Here is a 17,567-nt window from a genome sequence, read left to right as displayed (position 1 = left end):
TTTCCAATCAGTTAAGATTTTACTGAACTTGATGTAGCATAATGTTTTTAAGTTATAAATTCAGGCCAGGCATGGGGGCTCACATTTGTAATCTTAGCACTCTGGGAGGCTGAGATGGGAGGAGTACTTGGAGCCTGAAGTTCGAGAGCAGCCTGGGCAACACAGTGAGACCTCATTTCCCCCTTTTTTTTTTTTTAGGAAAAAAAAAAAAGGTAGAAGTTTAGAGGTCAGAACTGTGTAGTATGCCAATTTACACCTCAATGAAAGTTTAATTTCTGAGACAAAGATAAAGTAGCACATATGATGGCTCTACCTGTGAAAATACAGAGGGTAGAATATGATCTCAAAGGCCTCTTTCATAATACCTCCTAATTCTGACACACTGTAAATAAATGAATATTATTAAATGGAAAAGTATTTTTTAAAAAAGCTGAAAGGTTGCTGCTTAGTGGGTGGTTTAAGTATACGATGAGAAAAATCTAGAAATATAGGTATTACAACCATTTATTATAAAACCACATGACAGCCACATGAATTCTCTGGAAGCGAGAGTTTACGTGAAAAGCAGCGTGGGGTACTAGAAAGAACATAGGCTTTGGAGTCTGAGAGGCCTTGCTGAAATCTCCTGCTGCCACTTACCAGCTGTGTAGCCTTGACAAGTTACTACATCCCTCAGAGACTCCCCTCTCTCAACTCTATATAAAGTGGGACGCACCACTCCCTCTTCGGCAAAGTATCTGTGAGACCATAAGGGACAATGCATGTGACAGCACCTAGTTCAGTGCCTAGCCCAGTGTAACTATTCAGTAAATGGCAGCTATAAGATAGAAACAAATCAGCAGTGATTAGCAGAGTCTACAAATTAGTCAGTGAGCTGAGTGTTCGCTGTGAGGTAAACCTATATTAGATCCTATAAGGTAGTGGTTCTCAAACTAGCCCATCAGAATTACCTGGCATGGCAGTTACACCACAGATTGCTGGGCCCGCTCTCCTCTCACAGGTCCTGACTCAGTGTTCAAGTGCAAGGACCCAGAATCTTCATTGTCACGAGTTCTGAGGGGATGCTGATACTGCTGGTCAGGGACCAGGCCTAAGAGAACCACTGGTATAAGGGAAGAGAGGGAGAAGAGGTGCACAAACATGGTCCATTCCTACAAGGAACTCACTGAGGATCTGGAAAACACACAAATGAAAACTTTTTTTTTTTGAGACACAGTCTCATTCTGTAGCCCAGGCTGGAGTGCAATGGCACGATCTCAGCTCACTGCAACCTCTGCCTCCTGGGTTCAAGCAATTCTCCCGCCTCAGCCTCCCAAGTAGCTGGGACAACAGGCTCATGCCACCACACCTGGCTAATTTTTGTATTTTTGGTAGAGATGGGGTTTCACCATGTTAGCCAGACTAGTCTCAAACTCCTGACCTCAGGTGATCTGCCCACCTCAGCCTCCCAAAGTGCTGGGATTACAGGCATGAGCCACTGCACCCGGCCACATAACAATTCAACCCCATGGCCGGGCGCGGTGGCTCAAGCCTGTAATCCTAGCACTTTGGGAGGCCGAGACGGGCGGATCACGAGGTCAGGAGATTGAGAACATCCTGGCTAACATGGTGAAACCCCGTCTCTACTAAAAATACAAAAACTAGCCAGGCGAGGTGGCGGGCGCCTGTAGTCCCAGCTACTTGGGAGGCTGAGGCAGGAGAATGGCGTAAACCTGGGAGGCGGAGCTTGTAGTGAGCTGAGATCAGCCCCGGCGACAGAGCGAGACTCCGCCTCAAAAAAAAAAAAAAAAAAAAAAAAATTCAACCCCACATACACAGATCCCGAACACTCCACCACCCTACAAAAGATACAAACTCATGTTACAAAAAATGAGGATGACAAGGCACAAGGATCCTTCTGGACTGGTGAAACCATGCCCCTGAGAGTTAAAGACACCAATGACTAACAGAAATTCTTGAGTCTGCAGGATCCCAGACAAGAAAAGAAACAACTCACTGGCACGCCCTCCACTTGTAAGACACGTAACACAACGGGCTAAAATTGGTTGGAATCAATATAGCTGATTGGAGTTTGTGTAGAACAAGTTTAAATTTCTAGCACATGCTTCATATTAACTTCCCCCAAATTTGCACATGGGACCCACGAGGAGGCATGAAGAGATAATTGCACAGGCCTGAAGACTTTCCAGACCACCCCTTTCCTCCTATCAACCACCTGCTACTCCCAGAATCCACTCCCTAAAGCTTTTCTAATAAAGGTACTGCCTTAAAGCCAGCACAGAGAGACAGATTTGAGCTGAGCCTATCTCCTTGTGAGTCGACTTGCAATAACAAGAAAGCCAATTCCACGCACTTGGGTTTTTGAGAAAATACTCAAATTTTTGAGAAAATACTCAAGAACCCAGTGGCTTGATTCTCATCTGGCTCTATCTCTCACAGCCAGGAGACTCCCTTCACTGGGTTTTGAGAAAACTTTCTGAAAAACCCAGTGTCACAGTATAGGCTTCTGGCACATTGGACAGCAAGCCCCTTTTGCTTAATAACACTGGGACAAATACTGATGTTTTTCAAAGTTCCTGCAGTCTCACAGTTTTTGTAAATGTAAGAAGTAAAATACTTGGGCAATGGCATTGGCAAGTAGAAATACATGGGAAGGCACTTGAGAAAAGAGCAAGACAAACAGATAAACAAGTGTGTGAAAACAATGGTCTCACCTCAGCTAGTTCAATATCTGAATGGGAGAATCCCATCAGGAGAAATGATGATAGAGAGATTTTGAAGACGCACTGATAGGGTAACTTACTAGACTTAGCTTGGATTTGATGTCATCAGTAAAGTGAACTGTTACAAATCTCAGGCAAGTTAGCCACATGGTAGAAATGGTAACTGCAAGGTGGGGCACAGTGGCTCATGCCTGTAATCCCAGCACTTTGGGAGGAGAAGGCAGGTGGATCACCTGAGGTTGGGAGTTCAGGACCAGCCTGACCAACATGGAGAAACCCTATCTCTACTAAAAATTCAAAAATTAGCTGGGCGTGGTGGCAGGTGCCTGTAATCCCAGCTGGTTGGGAGGCTGAGGCAGAACTGCTTGAACCCGGGAGGCGGAGGTTGCGGTGAGCCAAGATTGCGCCATTGCACTCCAGCCTAGGCAATAAGAGCAAAACTCCGTCTCAAAAAAAAAAAAAGAAAAGAAAAAAAGAAATGGTTGGCAACTGCAAACAAAGAATAGATAAGGCCATGCTAAGCAGCATGGAAATATGAAGCAAATGGCAAAAGCAGTGTGAAAAACCATCATTGATTCTGATGCAGATGACACAAAAACACCCACTTATCACTATAGCCAAGAACTATGGAAACTTCCATTCTGCAAGACGATGGCCCATTGAGGGGAGTCTGCTGGCTATGAGAAATACAGCCAGATGAGAATCAAGCCTCATTTTCACTCCAATGTGTATTAACTTGATGTTACCAGGCATTAACCCATTTATGCCTAGGGTTCCATTATTGGAACACTAAGCATGTGGGAGTTATTTATATCCTACTGCTCAAGGTAATCACCAAGGTCTGATTTTTTTTTTTTTTTTTTGAGACGGAGTTTCACTCTTGTTGCCCACCCAGGCTAGAGTGCAATGGCATGGTCTCGGCTTACTGCAACCTCCACCTCCTGGGTTCAAGCTATTCTCCTGCCTCAGACTTTCAAGTAGCTGGGATTGCAGGCACCTGCCACCAGGCCCAGCTAATTTTTGTATTTTTAGTAGAGACGGGGTTTCACCATGTTGGCCAGGCTGGTCTTGAACTCCTGACCTCTGGTGATCTGCCTGCCTCAGCGTCCTAAAGTTCTGGGATTACAGGTGTAAGCCACTGTTCCCGGCCTAAGGTCTGATTTTTCACCAAAAAAAAAAAATTGCAACCTCCAGGATAAATGGGTTTTTCAAGGGAGCTAAAAGATCTCGAACTCATTCAAATAAAACAGGAAAATCTAAGACAGAAAATCCAAATAAGCTCACTTAGAAATAAAGTAAGCTCAATCAGAAATGAAACGGGAGATATTACAACCAATACCACAGAAACACAAAAGATCATTCAAAGCTACTACGAACACCTTTATGCGCACCAACCAGAAAACCTAGAGGAGACAGATGCATTCCTGGAAATATACGACCCTCCCAGAGTAAACCAGGAAGAAATAGAAACTCTGAACAGACCAATGACAAGCAGCGAGACTGAAATGGTAATAAAAAAAAAAACTGCCAACAAAAAAAAACTCCAGGACCAGGTGGATTCACAGCTGAATTCTACCAGACATTCAAAGAATTGGTTCGTGCCAGGCACGGTGGCTCACGCCTGTAATCCCAGCACTTTGGGAGGCCGAGGAGGGCGATCGCGAGGTCAGGAGACCATCCTGGCTAACACGGTGAAACCCCGTCTCTACTTAAAAAAAAAAAAAAAAAAAAAAAGAAATACAATGAGCCGGGCGTGGTGGCGGGCACCTGTAGTCCCAGCTACTCGGGAGGCTGAGGCAGGAGAATGGTGTGAACCTGGGAGGCGGAGCTTGCAGATCGCACCACTGCACTCCAGCCTGGGTGACAGAGCGAGACTCCATTTCAAGAAAAAAAAAAAAGAATTGGTACCAATCCTACTGAAACTATTACAAAAGATAAAGAGGGAATCCTCTGTAAATCATTCTATGAAGCCAGTATCACCCTAATACCTGAAACCAGAAAGGATATAACCAAAAAAAAAAAAAGGAAAGAAAACTACAGACCAATATCCCTGATGAACGCAGATGTAAAAATCCTCAGCCGGGCACAAATTTTTGTATTTCTTGACCTCGTGATCCGCCCGCCTTGGTCTCCCAAAGTGCTAGGATGCCACTGCGCCCGGCCCCATTTTCACTTTTTTTTTTTTTTTTTTTTGAGAGGGACTCTCGCTCTGTAGCCCAGGCTGGAGTGCAGTGGCGTGATTTTGGCTCACTGCAACCTTTGCCTCCTGGGTTCAAGCGATTCTCCTGCCTCAGCCTCCCAAGTAGCTGGGACACAGGTGTGCAACACCAGGTCCGGCTCAATTTTTTTTGTATTTTTAGTAGAGACAGGGTTTCACCGTGCTGGCCAGGATGGTCTCGATCTCCTGACCTCGTGATCTGCCCACCTTGGCCTCCCAAAGTGCTGGGATTACAGGCATGAGCCACCGCGCCCGGCCCTGACTTTCACTTTTATTCAACATAGTTTTGGAAGTCCTAGCCAGAGCAGTCAGACAAGAGAAAAGAAAGAAAGGGCACCCAAATCAGTAAAGAGGAAGTCAAACTGCTGCTGCTGCTGCTGATGCATAATCATATACCTAGAAAACCCTAAAGACTCATCCCAAAAGCTCCTAGATCTGATAAATGAATTCAGTAAAGTTTCTGGATACAAAATCAATGAACACAAATCAGTGGCACTGCTACACACCAACAGCGACCAAGCTGAGAATCAAATCAAGAACTTAACCCCTTTTACAATAGCTCCAAAAAAATAATTACTTAGGCATATATCTAACCACTGACGTGAAAGACCTCTACAAGGAAAACTACAAGATACTGCTAAAAGAAATCATAGATGACACAAACAAATGAAAACACATCCCATGCCATGGATGCGTAAAATCAGTATTGTGAAAATGACCTTACTGCCAAAAGCAATCTACAAATTCAATGCAATTCCCATCAAAATACCATCATCATTCTTCACCGAACTAGGAGAAACAATCCTAAAATTCATATGAAAAAAAAAAAGAGCCCACAGAGCAAAGTAAGATTAAGCAAAAAGAACAACATCTGGGGGCATCATATTACCCGGCTTCACACTATACTATCCAGCCATAGTCACCAAAACAGCATAGCACTGGTGTCAAAACAGGCATATAGACCAACGGAACATAACAGAGAATCCAGAAAAAACCCAAATATTTACAGCCAACTGATCTTCGACAAAACAAACAAAAACATAAACTGGGGAAAAGACACCCTATTCAACAAATGGTGCTGGGATCATTGGTAAGCCACATGCAGAAGAACGAAATTGGATCCTCATCTCTCACCTCATACAAAAATCAACTCAAGATGAATCAAAGACTTAAATCTAACCTCAAACCATAAAAATTCTAGAAGATAATACCCAAAAAATTCTTCTAGGCATTGGGTTAGACAAAGATTTCATGACCAAGAACCCAAAAGAAAATGCAACAAAAATAAAGATAAATAGATGGGACTTAATTAAATGAAAAACCTTGTGCACAGCAAAAGAAATAATCAGCAGAGTAAACAATCCACAGAGTTGCAGAGAAAATCTTCACGAACTATGCATCCAACAAAGGACTAATATCTAGAATCTACAAGAAACTGAAATCAGCAAGAAAATAATAATAATAATCCCATCAAAAAGTGGGCTAAGGACATGAACAGACGATACTCAAAAGAAGATACACAAACGGCCAGTAAACATATGAAAAAATGCTCCACATCACTAATTATCAGGGAAATGCAAATCAAAACCACAATATGATACAACCTTACTCCTGTAGCAATGGCCATAATTCAAAAATCAAAAAATGCTGGGCAACTCACGTCTGTAATCCCAGCACTTTGGGAGGCTGAAGTGAGCAGATCACGAGGTCAGGAGATCAAGACCATCCTGGCTAATATGGTGAAACCCTGTCTCTACGAAAAATACAAAAAATTAGCCGGGTGTGGTGGCAGGCGCCTGTAGTCCCAGCTACTCGGGAGGCTGAGACAGGAGAATCGCTTGAACCCGGGAGGTCGAGGTTGCAGTGAGCCGAGATTGCGCCACTGCACTCTATCCTGGGTGACAGAGCAAGACTCTGTCTCAAAACAATAATAAAGAATAAATTAAAAAATAACAGATGTGGCCGGGCGCAGTGGCTCACGCCTGTAATCCCAGCACTTTGGGAGGCCAACACGGGCGGATCACGAGGTAAGAAGATCGAGACCATCCTGGCTAACACGGTGAAACCCTGTCTCTACTAAAAATACAAAAAATAAGCCGGGTGCGGTGGCAGGCGCCTGTAGTCCCAGCTACACGGGAGGCTGAGGCAGGAGAACGGCGTGAACCTGGGAGGCGGAGCTTGCAGTGAGCGGAGATCGTGCCACCGCACTCCAGTCTGGGCGACAAGAGTGAGACTCCATCTCAATAAAAATAAATTAATTAAAAAATAAATAAATAAATAAATAGCAGATGCTGGTGTGGATGTGAAAAGCGAACACTTTTAACACAGCTGGTGGGAATGTAAACTAGTATAACCACTATGGAAAACGGCATGGAAATTCCTTAAAGAACTAAAAGTAGATCTTCCATTTGATCTAGTAATCTCACCACAGGGTATCTACCCAGAGGAAAAGATGTCATTATATGAAAAAGACACTTGCACATGCATATTTATAGCAGCAGAATTCACAACTGCAAAAATATGGAACCACCACAAATGCCCATCAATCAGGTGGATAAAGAAAATGTAATAATAATAATAATGGCATTCCAAGCAACCTGGATGAAGCTGGAAACCATTCTTTTTTTTTTTTTTTTTTTTTTTGAGATGGAGTCTCACTCTGTCGCGCAGGCTGAAGTGCAGTGGCACGATCTCAGCTCACCGCAAGCTCCACCTCCCAGGTTCATGCCATTCTCCTGCCTCAGCCTCCTCCCAAGTAGCTGGGACTACAGGTGCCAGCCACCACACCCAGCTAATTTTTTGTATTTTTAGTAGAGACGGGGTTTCAGCATGTTAGCCAGGATGGTCTCAATCCCTTGAGCTTGTGATCCGCTTGCCTCGGCCTTCCAAAGTGCTGGGATTACAGGCGTGAGCCACTGTGCCCGGCCAGTTATTCTAAGTGAAGTAACTCAGGAATGGAAAACCAAACACCGTATGTTCTCACTTATAAGTGGGAGCTAAGCTATGACGACACAAAAGCACAAGAATGATATAATGAACTTTGGGGACTCAAGGGGGAGGGCGATGAGGGATAAGAGACTGCACATTGGGTACAGTGTACATCGCTCAGGTGACAGGCGCACCAAAATTTAGGAAATCACCACTGAAGAATTTATCCATATAACCAAATACCGCCTGTTCCCCAAAAACCTATTGGAATAAAAAATAAATACATAATTTTTTTAAAAAACCACACAGGCTGGGCATGGTGGCACACACCTGTAATCCCAGCACTTTGGGAGGCCAAGATGGGTGGACTGTCTGAGCTCAGGAGTTTGAGACCAGCCTGGGCAACATGGTGAGACCCCATCTCTACTAAAAATACAAAAAATTAGCCAGGCATGGTGGCACAAGGCCAGTAGTCCCAACTGCTCATGACACTGAGGCAGAAAAATCACTTGAATCCAGGAGGTGAAGGTTGCAGTAAGCTGAGATCGCACCACTGCACTCCAGTCTGGGCAACAGAACGAGGATGCCTCCAAGAAAATAAAAAACAAAAATAAATAAAAAACAGAAAAATCCCTTATTTCTTTAGCATTTTAAAATGTACTAAACACATTTCTTAAATATAATGCATAGTTAATTACCTATCATACCTATTATTACTAATCTTACCAATCTTTACCAACGAAAAATTCTATAAAACTTGTTTTAAAACAATACTCCCCAACAGGCTGTATTTCCATCATTATTTTTAAGTCAACAAAAGATAAGATCTTTGGTAAGATAAAGGCAACCATCTCTTAAACTGAAAAGTACACAGGACATAGCTAACTGGTCTATACCACTCACAGTTTAGCAGAAAACAGCTGAAAATTACTCTCCAGAGAAGACATAAAAGATCAAGAAATCCTAAAAATGTTTTTTAAAAAACAGGGTGAAACCCCACCTCACAATGTATACCAGAAAAAATCTCAGCAGTATCAAAAAGAAGTCACATGTGCGAAACGAAACCTCAGAAGTACAAGAAGAGGCCAACAGTGTGGCTCATGCCTATAGTCCCAGCTACTCAAGAGGCTGAGGTGGGAGGATCCCTTGAGCCAAAGAGTTTGTGGTCACAATGAGCTATGATTATACTACTGTACTTCAGCTTGGGCAACAGAGCAAGACCCTGTCTATTTAAAAAAAAAGAGAGAGAGAGAGAGAGGCCAGGCGTGATGGTTCACATCTACAATCCCAGCACTTTGGGAGGCCGAGGCAGGCAGATCATGAGGTCAGGAGTTTGAGACCAGCCTGACCAACATGGTGAAACCCGATCACTACTAAAAATACAAAAATTAGTGGCCGGGCGCGGTGGCTCAAGCCTGTAATCCCAGCACTTTGGGAGGCCGAGACGGGCGGATCACGAGGTCAGGAGATCAAGACCATCCTGGCCTACACGGTGAAACCCCGTCTCTACTAAAAAATACAAAAAACTAGCCAGGCGAGGCGCCTGTAGTCCCAGCTACTCCGGAGGCTGAGGCAGGAGAATGGCGTAAACCCGGAAGGTGGAGCTTACAGTGAGCTGAGATCCGGTCACTGCACTCCAGCCTGGGCGACAGAGCGAGACTCTGTCTCAAAAAAAAAAAAAAAAAAAACACAAAAATTAGCCAGGCATGGTGGCGTATGCCTGTAATCCCAGCTACTCAGGAGCCTGAGGCAGGAGAATTGCTGGGAGGCGGAGGTTGCAGTGCACCGAGATCGCACCACTGTACTCCAGACTGGGTGACAGAGTGAGACCCCTTATCAAAAAAAAAAAAAACCAGAGAGAGAGAAGAAATAGTACAATAAGAAACTATGGGTATTTTTAAAAAAGTATTAGGAGGGTTAAGTGTGAATCAAAACCTAAGAGAAGATGTTTTATAGATGTTTGTCTACAGAAAAATGAAATTTCCCAGCCGGGCGCTGTGGCTCATGCCTGTAATCCCAGCACTTTGGGAGGTCAAGGTGGGCAGATCACGAGGTCAGGGGATCGAGACCATCCTGGCTAACACGGTGAAACCCCGTCTCTACTAAAAATACAAAAAATGAGCCAGGTGTGGTGGTGGGTGCCTGTAGTCCCAGCTACTCGGGAGGCTGAGGCAGGAGAATAGCGTGAACCCGGGAGGCGGAGCTTGCAGTGAGCCGAGATTGTGCCACAGTACTCCAGCCTGGGCGAGCGAGACTCGATCTCAAAAAATAATAATAATAATACTTACAAAAAAAAAAGAAATTTCCCAAGGAGGAGGAAGAAGAAAAATAAAGGAAAAAAAAGCAAATTTCTATGTAGGAAAAAACTACAATACGCAAAATCAGAAGACAACTGACAAATGGAACAAAATGTCTGTCCCTCAGATCACAGATTAAGGGCTAATTTGTACAAAAAGCTGGGCATGGTGGTACATGCCTATAGTCTCAGCTGCTCAGAGGCTGAGGCTGAGGTGGAAGGATTGCAGACCAGGCTGGGCAACATAGTGAGATCCCATCTCTAAAAAAATTTAAACATTAAAAATTTTATGATCATAAAAGATAATTCCTACCAAGTTAATTTTTTTTTTTTTTTTTTAAGACCAGAGTCCTAGTAGAAAAGTGGGTTCAGGACATGAACAACTCATAGAAAATATAGATGGCTCTTAAATATCCAAAACGATGCTTAATTCATAGCACAAGAAACACCAAAAAACTATAGTGTTATACCAGCTTTCATCTGTCAAATTAGCAAAGATCAAAATAACAATACACTATGCCAGAAGTAAAAATTGGTACAATTTTTAGAAGGCGATCTGTCTCTAAAATTACAAATGCACATGTCCTTTTCACCCAGCAATTCCTCACAAGAATTTATTCCTCAGATATACTAGCAACAAGGCAAAATGATGTATGTACAAAGTGATTTATTGCAGTACAGTGTGTAAGAGCTAAAGACTAGAAACATCAATGTCCATCAAAAGAAGAATTATGATAAATTTACACAATGGGATATTGTACAGGCATTAAAGATGCTTTTACACAATAATGTCTTTATTGACAAAGAACAATCTCCGAAGTATACAAAACGAAAACAAGGTGTAAAACAGTGCAGATGCTAAAGTTTGCATTTTTATACAGGAGGAAAGGCTGTATCTGTAATTTTGTGTAATGAAACACTGGCTATCTCTGGAAATACACACAATAACTTAATTCTAGTTACTTCAGAGGAGGGGGACAGGGTGGCGCTGGAGGGCAGAGTGTGAGAGACTTCATTGCATGCTCTCTGAATTTTGAACCATGTGAACGTATTACCTATTAAAAAATAAAATAGGCCTATGAGACGTCACAATACCTAATTCCCAATGCAGACTTTCTCACTAAGTTACCTGAGAAAGGGCGGGCATGGTGGCTCACTCCTGTAATCCCAGCACTTTGGGAGGCCGAGTCGGGCAGATCACCTGAGGTCAAGAGTTCGAGACCAGCCTGGCCAACATGGTGAAACCCTGTCTGTACTAAAAATACAAAAATAAGCTGGGCGTGGGGCAGGCGCCTGTAATCCCAGACACTCGGGAGGTTGATGCAGGACAAACACTTGAACACGGGAGGCAGAGGGTGCAGTGAGCCAAGATTGCACCATTGCACTCCAGCCTGGGGAACAAGAGCGAGGCTTCGCCTCAAAAAAAAAAAAAGAAGTTACTTTAGAATATCCACTACCCATTCAACCAATATTTATTGAATTCTATACGCTTCAGGCACCGTTTTAGACCCTAGTATCTCAGCAACAAAGACAGATAAAGCCCTCCTCTTGTAGATTTTAGGTGGGACTAGTCAGTAAGCAGGCAACAAAATGAACATCAACAAGGAGCATGAAGAAAAATCAGTCAGGAAAGGGAGTGGAAGGACTGAGGTGGAAAGGTGATAGCAGTGCCTTTCTGGGTAGGGGTAAGAGAAAGCTTCTTTAACAGAACCACATTTGGGCAGAGACCTGAAGAAGTGAGGCAGCCAGCTCCATGGCCACTGTGGAGGGGATTCTAAGCAGAGGGACTAAGGATTCTAAGCAGAGCGTGTACCATGGCTCCGCAGGTGGGGCAGGGAGGGGTGCAGCTGCTCTTCACAGAATGCAATGGAGGTTATTCGAATAAAAAAGGAGGTGGCAGCAAATCACACTGGGGAATGGGGGGGGGGGGGAAGCACTGTATCATAAGCAATTCAGATCTTATTCTAAGTGCTATAGAAACACAGTAGAAAGCTTTAAGCAGTGAAGAATATGATCTGACCTATACTGTTTAAATGATCACTCTGGCTGACATCAGGAGAACAGACTGTAAGAGGCAAGGATAGAGGCAGGCATCCAGGTGGAGATCTCTGTAATAATCCAAGTGAGAGACGGTGCTTCCTTAAACTAAGGTGGTAGTGGTAGAAGCAGAAGTGATCAGATTCTGGATATATTTAGAGGCGGAGTCAACAGGCTCTATGAAAGGACTGGAAGTAGACCATGAAAAAAGGAAGTCACAGGTGACTCCAAAATATTTAACCCAAACAACTTTTTACAATGATCTAACGGGCTCATTTTTAAAAGTCACACCTTCATATAAAGTTCAACTACTCTAAAACAGGTTATGAAGACCATCAACAAAAAGCAATGCTCATCCAAATACTAAACTGGGAAGCTGCAGCCATTTTAAATTTGAAAAAACACACGCTTGGGTTCATTCTCTAACTACTAAGCACCTACATCATGCCAGGCATAATACTCGGTACTAGTGACCTCAATTATGCTTAAAATACATAACTAAACACCAAAAAAAAAAAAGATTAACAGGTAAAAATACCAAAATACTAACAGCTGTGGGACATGGAGTTCTTTTCTTCCTGGAGTTTTCCAATTTTCTACAATAAACTACTCTTTTTATTCTGGGGGGCGGGAAACTTTCCTTTTTACTGCTGCCAATTAAGAAAAAATTCCCACACAGCAAATTGATTTAGTGATTTGAATGATTAACAGGCATGCCTTCTAAAAAAGCTCCTAAACTAGGCAGATTTCTCAGGTCTTTCTTTCATGCCTGCACCTGTTTGCTACCAGTGCTACGGTAAGATATGGGAGATGTATGGGAAATGGGGGGAAGAGAGAAATACAGTAGAGAGAAATGAGGGGTACAAATAACCACCTGCTGGTCTTTAAATATATCATGTCACCAAACACAGATAAGAAAGATCAGGCAAACAACTGTTTATCAAAAATATTTAACCAAATACCTACTGCATACAATATGCTTAGCATAGCAGTCTGCCGGCTGTCAATAAGTAAATGACAAAGTCCCTTGTATATTTATCCATTCATTCAAATATTTATGATCATCATACATCAAAGGCACTGAGCTAGCATGCAGAATAGACAGGAGTTCAGCAATCAATCACATAAAATCAGCCCTCAATAGTTCATAATCTAGTTCGGTGGGTAGGGAGTAAAGAGACATTACATTTCAATTTCTACTTATTTAATTATTACTGTGGCATGCACTAGAGAGGCGACCTGGTAGAAGATAATGGAGACTTGATCTAGTCTGAAGGTCAGGGTAAAAGGCTTAGACAAAATTACATACGAGCTAAGATTTCAAGGAGCAGGAGTTAAACAGATGAAGGGGCAGAGAGTGAGGAACGGAAGCACATTCCAGGCAAAGGAAACAGCATATTAAGAAAAATCTAGGCTGAGCACGGTGGCTCATACCTATTATCCCAGTGCTTTGGGAGGCCAAGGCAGGAGGATAGCTTGAGGCCAGGAATCAGAGACCAGCCTGGGCAACATGGTGAGACATTGTCTCTAAAAAAATAAAAAGGAGGCCGGGCATGGTGGCTCACGCCTGTAATCCCAGCACTTTGGGAGGCCAAGGCAGGCGGATCACAAGCTCAGGAGATCGAGACCATCCTGGTTAACACGGTGAAACCCCATCTCTACTAAAAACACAAAAAATTAGCCTGGCGTGGTGGTGGGCACCTGTAGTCCCAGCTACTCGGGAGGCTGAGGCAGGAGAATGGCGTGAACCCGGGAGGCGGAGCTTGCAGTGAGCTGAGATAGAGCCACTGCACTCCAGCCTGGGCGACAGAGCAAGACTCTATCTCAAAAGAAGAAAAAGAAGGAAAAAAATTAGCCAAGTGTGGTGGCACATGCCTACAGTCCTAGCTACTTGGAAGGCTAAGGCAGGAGGATAGCTTAAGCCCAAGGAGTCTGAGGTTACCAGTGGGCTATTACTGCACCACTGCACTCCAGCCTGGAAGACAAAGCGAGACCCTGTGTCAAATAAATAAATAAAGAAGAAGAAGAATCTATGTCAAAAAAGGTTAAGGTTTGTGAGAGGAATTAAAAGGAAGTCAGCAAGTCAGAAAGATATAACGAAGGGAAGAGTGACTGATAAGGTAGCCAAGGGGTAGTTCGTGCAGGGCCTTGTACACTGTTAGGAATTTAGTCTTTCATGCTAAAAGCAACAGGAACCATTGAAAAGATTTTCAAGCCTGGGAGTGACAATCAGATTCACATTTTTAAAGATTACTGACTACTCTCCAGAGAATAGATGAGAGGGAGCAACAGTGGACCAGGAGACCAGACAGAGGCTGTATAGTGCCCAGGTGAGATGAGTGAGGGCAGTGAAAACAGAAGCAGATGTAGTCAAGATATATACTTCAGTGAGAAAATCAATAGGAATTGGTGGCAGGTGGAGAGAGTGAGGTAAAGGAAAAGACAGTCTCATGAATGACAAGATAGTAAGGCATATAAAGACATTCCATGTAAATAGTAACCAAAATAAACTGACTGTCCAATCCTCAAAACAAAATTAGGGCAAAAACAAATAGAGAGAATGAAGAGTACAGTACACCAACACAAAGAACAATGCGCAGACTAACAATTCTGAATTTAATATAAAGCAAAACTGGCAAAAAGAAACTGTCAAGTCCAGAATCAGTGAGATATGTATAACCCATCTATCAGAAACTGATAAATAAGAGGGGCAGTCATAAAAATCGTAATGATATGGACATGTGACCAGTATTACAAACTTCATCAAACATGCATGCACAGATATATGTCACCTTCAGCCTAACAGATAGGGAATATACATCCTTTTAAAAAGACATGGAATGTTTTAACTAGGTTACAAAGAAAGACTCACCACATCTCAAATAACCAATATCATAAAAACATTCCATGACACACAATGCAAATAAATTAATCAGTTAAAAAAAATTAAACAGCATAAATAGAAACTTTAAAATGCTTGCTTAGGGGAGGCTGAGACGGGCGGATCGCTTGAGTTCAAGAGATCGAGATCAGCTTCGGCAATGGCAAAACCCAGTCTCTGCCGGGCGTAGTGGTACATGCCTACAGTCCAATCTGAGGATGAGAAGGGGGGTGGGGGAGGGGGGAATTGCTTGAGCCTAAGAGGCGAAGGTTGCAGTGAGCCGTGATGATGTCACTGTACTCCAGCCTGGGTGATGGAGTGAGACCCTGTCTTTAAAAAACAAAAAAAAACAAACAAAAAAAACAAGAAAACCATTTGCTTAGAAACTCAAAGATTAAAGAGAGAATAAAAATGGAAATAACAAACTAGGCCTGGTCCAGTGGCTCATGCCTGTAATCCCAGCACTTTAGGAGGCCAAGGCAGGCGGATTCCTTGAGCCCAGGAGTTGAAGACCAGCCTGGGCAGTATGATGAAATCCTGTCTCTAATAAAAATAAAATAAAAAATTAGCTAGGCATGGTGGCAAGTCCCTGTAGTCCCAGCTACTCGGGAGGCTGAGGTAGGAGGATCACCTGAGCCCGGAAGGTCAAGGCTGCAGACAGCTGTGATCGAACCACTGCACTCCAGCCTGAGCAACAGAATGAGACCCTATCTCAAAAAAAAAAAACAAAAACAAAAAATTAGGTCTTGACATGCTATTATTTATTACCACAATGATTATACCCACACAGCTAACATATGAGAAGCTCCTGAAACAACACTTAGAGGGAATGTTACAGCCTTGAGCCATCATTAAAAAGCAAGAAAGGATGAACACGTTTTCAATTCAGTAAGATAGAAAAAGAACAGAGTAAATCTAAATAAAGGAAATAAAGATGACATTCACAAAACAGAAAGCAGATACTAGCTTACTCTTTGAAAAAAAATGTAATTGACAAACTCTTATAAGTCTGTTCAAGAAGAAAAATAAAATATGAATGAAGGGGTGAAGCTAAAGCTGGTGACTGAACCCAGCAGCCACCCAAGCAGCAGCAGAAAAATGACAGTGCCACCGGAGCTCTGGAGCGGAGGAGGTGAGAGCCACAGTTCCACCCAAAAATGACCACACCCATGACTGGAAACAGGTGGTCCAGAAAGCAAAAGGCAACAGAGTGGAAAAAGGAACTGGCAAAAACCACTCTCAAGAAGGCAGATCCTAGGCTGCCAATGGCAGAGACGTAACTCTGCCAGAGCATATGTCGTAGAAGTTTTAATTGCCCTAACAAACTAATTTGCGCTTTCACAGGAATACCTGTATTAATTTATTGCAATAAATAGTTTTTCCTTTGGTGATGGAGAAAAGGCACAAAGAAACAATCTGAGGAACGAAAGGGAAATATAACTTCTGACAGAGTAGAAACTTATAATGGAAAAGAAAAGGGAAGAGGATTGAGCAATTAAAGAAATCCAACAGTTAAATTCTAGGTAGAGGCCGGGCGCGGTGGCTCAAGCCTGTAATCCCAGCACTTTGGGAGGCCGAGGCGGGCGGATCACAAGGTCAGGAGGTCGAGACCATCCTGGCTAACACGGTGAAACCCCGTCTCCACTTAAAAAAATACAAAAAACTAGCCGGGAGAGATGGCGGGCGCCTGTAGTCCCAGCTACTCGGGAGGCTGAGGCAGGTGAATGGCGTAAACCCGGGAGGCGGAGCTTGCAGTGAGCTGAGATCCGGCCACTGCACTCCAGCCTGGGCACCAGAGCGAGACTCCGTCTCAAAAAAAAAAAAAAAAAAAAAAATATTCTAGGTAGAGCAGAAAGAACTAGCAAAGGAGGTGAAGTACTGAGTGGGTCAGAAATGTATAAAAAAAAAAGTTGAGGTTAAAATGTCAAGACAAAGAATGTTTCAATAAAGAGAAGATGATCAATTGTGTCGAATGCTGCTGAGAGATCAAGGAAGTTGTGGGCCAAGAGGCGTCCAATGGATCTGGCAACATGAAGTTGAGTAATCAGTATCCTGGAGAAATTAGAGCAGTGAGAAGCAAGGCCATATTGCAGTAGAAGGCTATTTCTATCTGAATTAGTGATTTTGGAGCTAAACCATTTCAGCTGATGACAAGATCCAGCATGTCACTGTGGGAGAGAGTGCCAGAGGTGGACTAGAGGAGATTAGTGGGGTGGACATGGAAGCCAAGAAAGCTAGCAGCCAAGGTACTTGACAGGTCATGTGATGAAGATGAAACCACCCAAGATGATGGCAGTAACTGGAGTGAAAAGGAAGGCTGTGAGTCAGGCACTGGAGTCTTCAATGATCAAAAGTGGCCATGAGGAAGAGAGAGAAAGGTGTCGTGAGTCTAAGGGTGGAGGCTCCAAAGGGATGCCAGGAGTGGCAAACAGACCAAAGCCTGGTCTAATGTGGCACCTGCAGTGTATCAGTCAGGGTTCTGTG

At 43.3% G+C, this 17,567-nt stretch overlaps 1 protein-coding gene across 26 annotated transcripts in view; it reads right to left on the bottom strand.

The window, feature by feature from the left end:
• The window catches only part of WDR20 (WD repeat domain 20), an 89,832-nt gene that overhangs the window by 45,798 nt on the left and 26,467 nt on the right, over positions 1–17,567 (bottom strand). Inside the window, exon 2 of one of the 26 annotated variants that reach the window (XM_030930179.1) lies at positions 973–1,173. The exons of the other annotated variants lie outside the window; for them this stretch is intronic. Coding sequence (XP_030786039.1) covers positions 1,078–1,173 — 96 coding nt within the window. The 3' untranslated portion in view covers positions 973–1,077. Of the gene's footprint in view, positions 1–972; positions 1,174–17,567 lie in introns of those variants that run through there. 26 annotated transcript variants of the gene reach the window in all.

Source organism: Rhinopithecus roxellana, chromosome 5 (genome assembly GCF_007565055.1).
Source record: "Rhinopithecus roxellana isolate Shanxi Qingling chromosome 5, ASM756505v1, whole genome shotgun sequence".
NCBI lineage: Eukaryota > Metazoa > Chordata > Mammalia > Primates > Cercopithecidae > Rhinopithecus > Rhinopithecus roxellana.
Note: the sequence above shows the minus strand (reverse complement) of the source record. Positions and strands in the feature narration are given on the sequence as shown.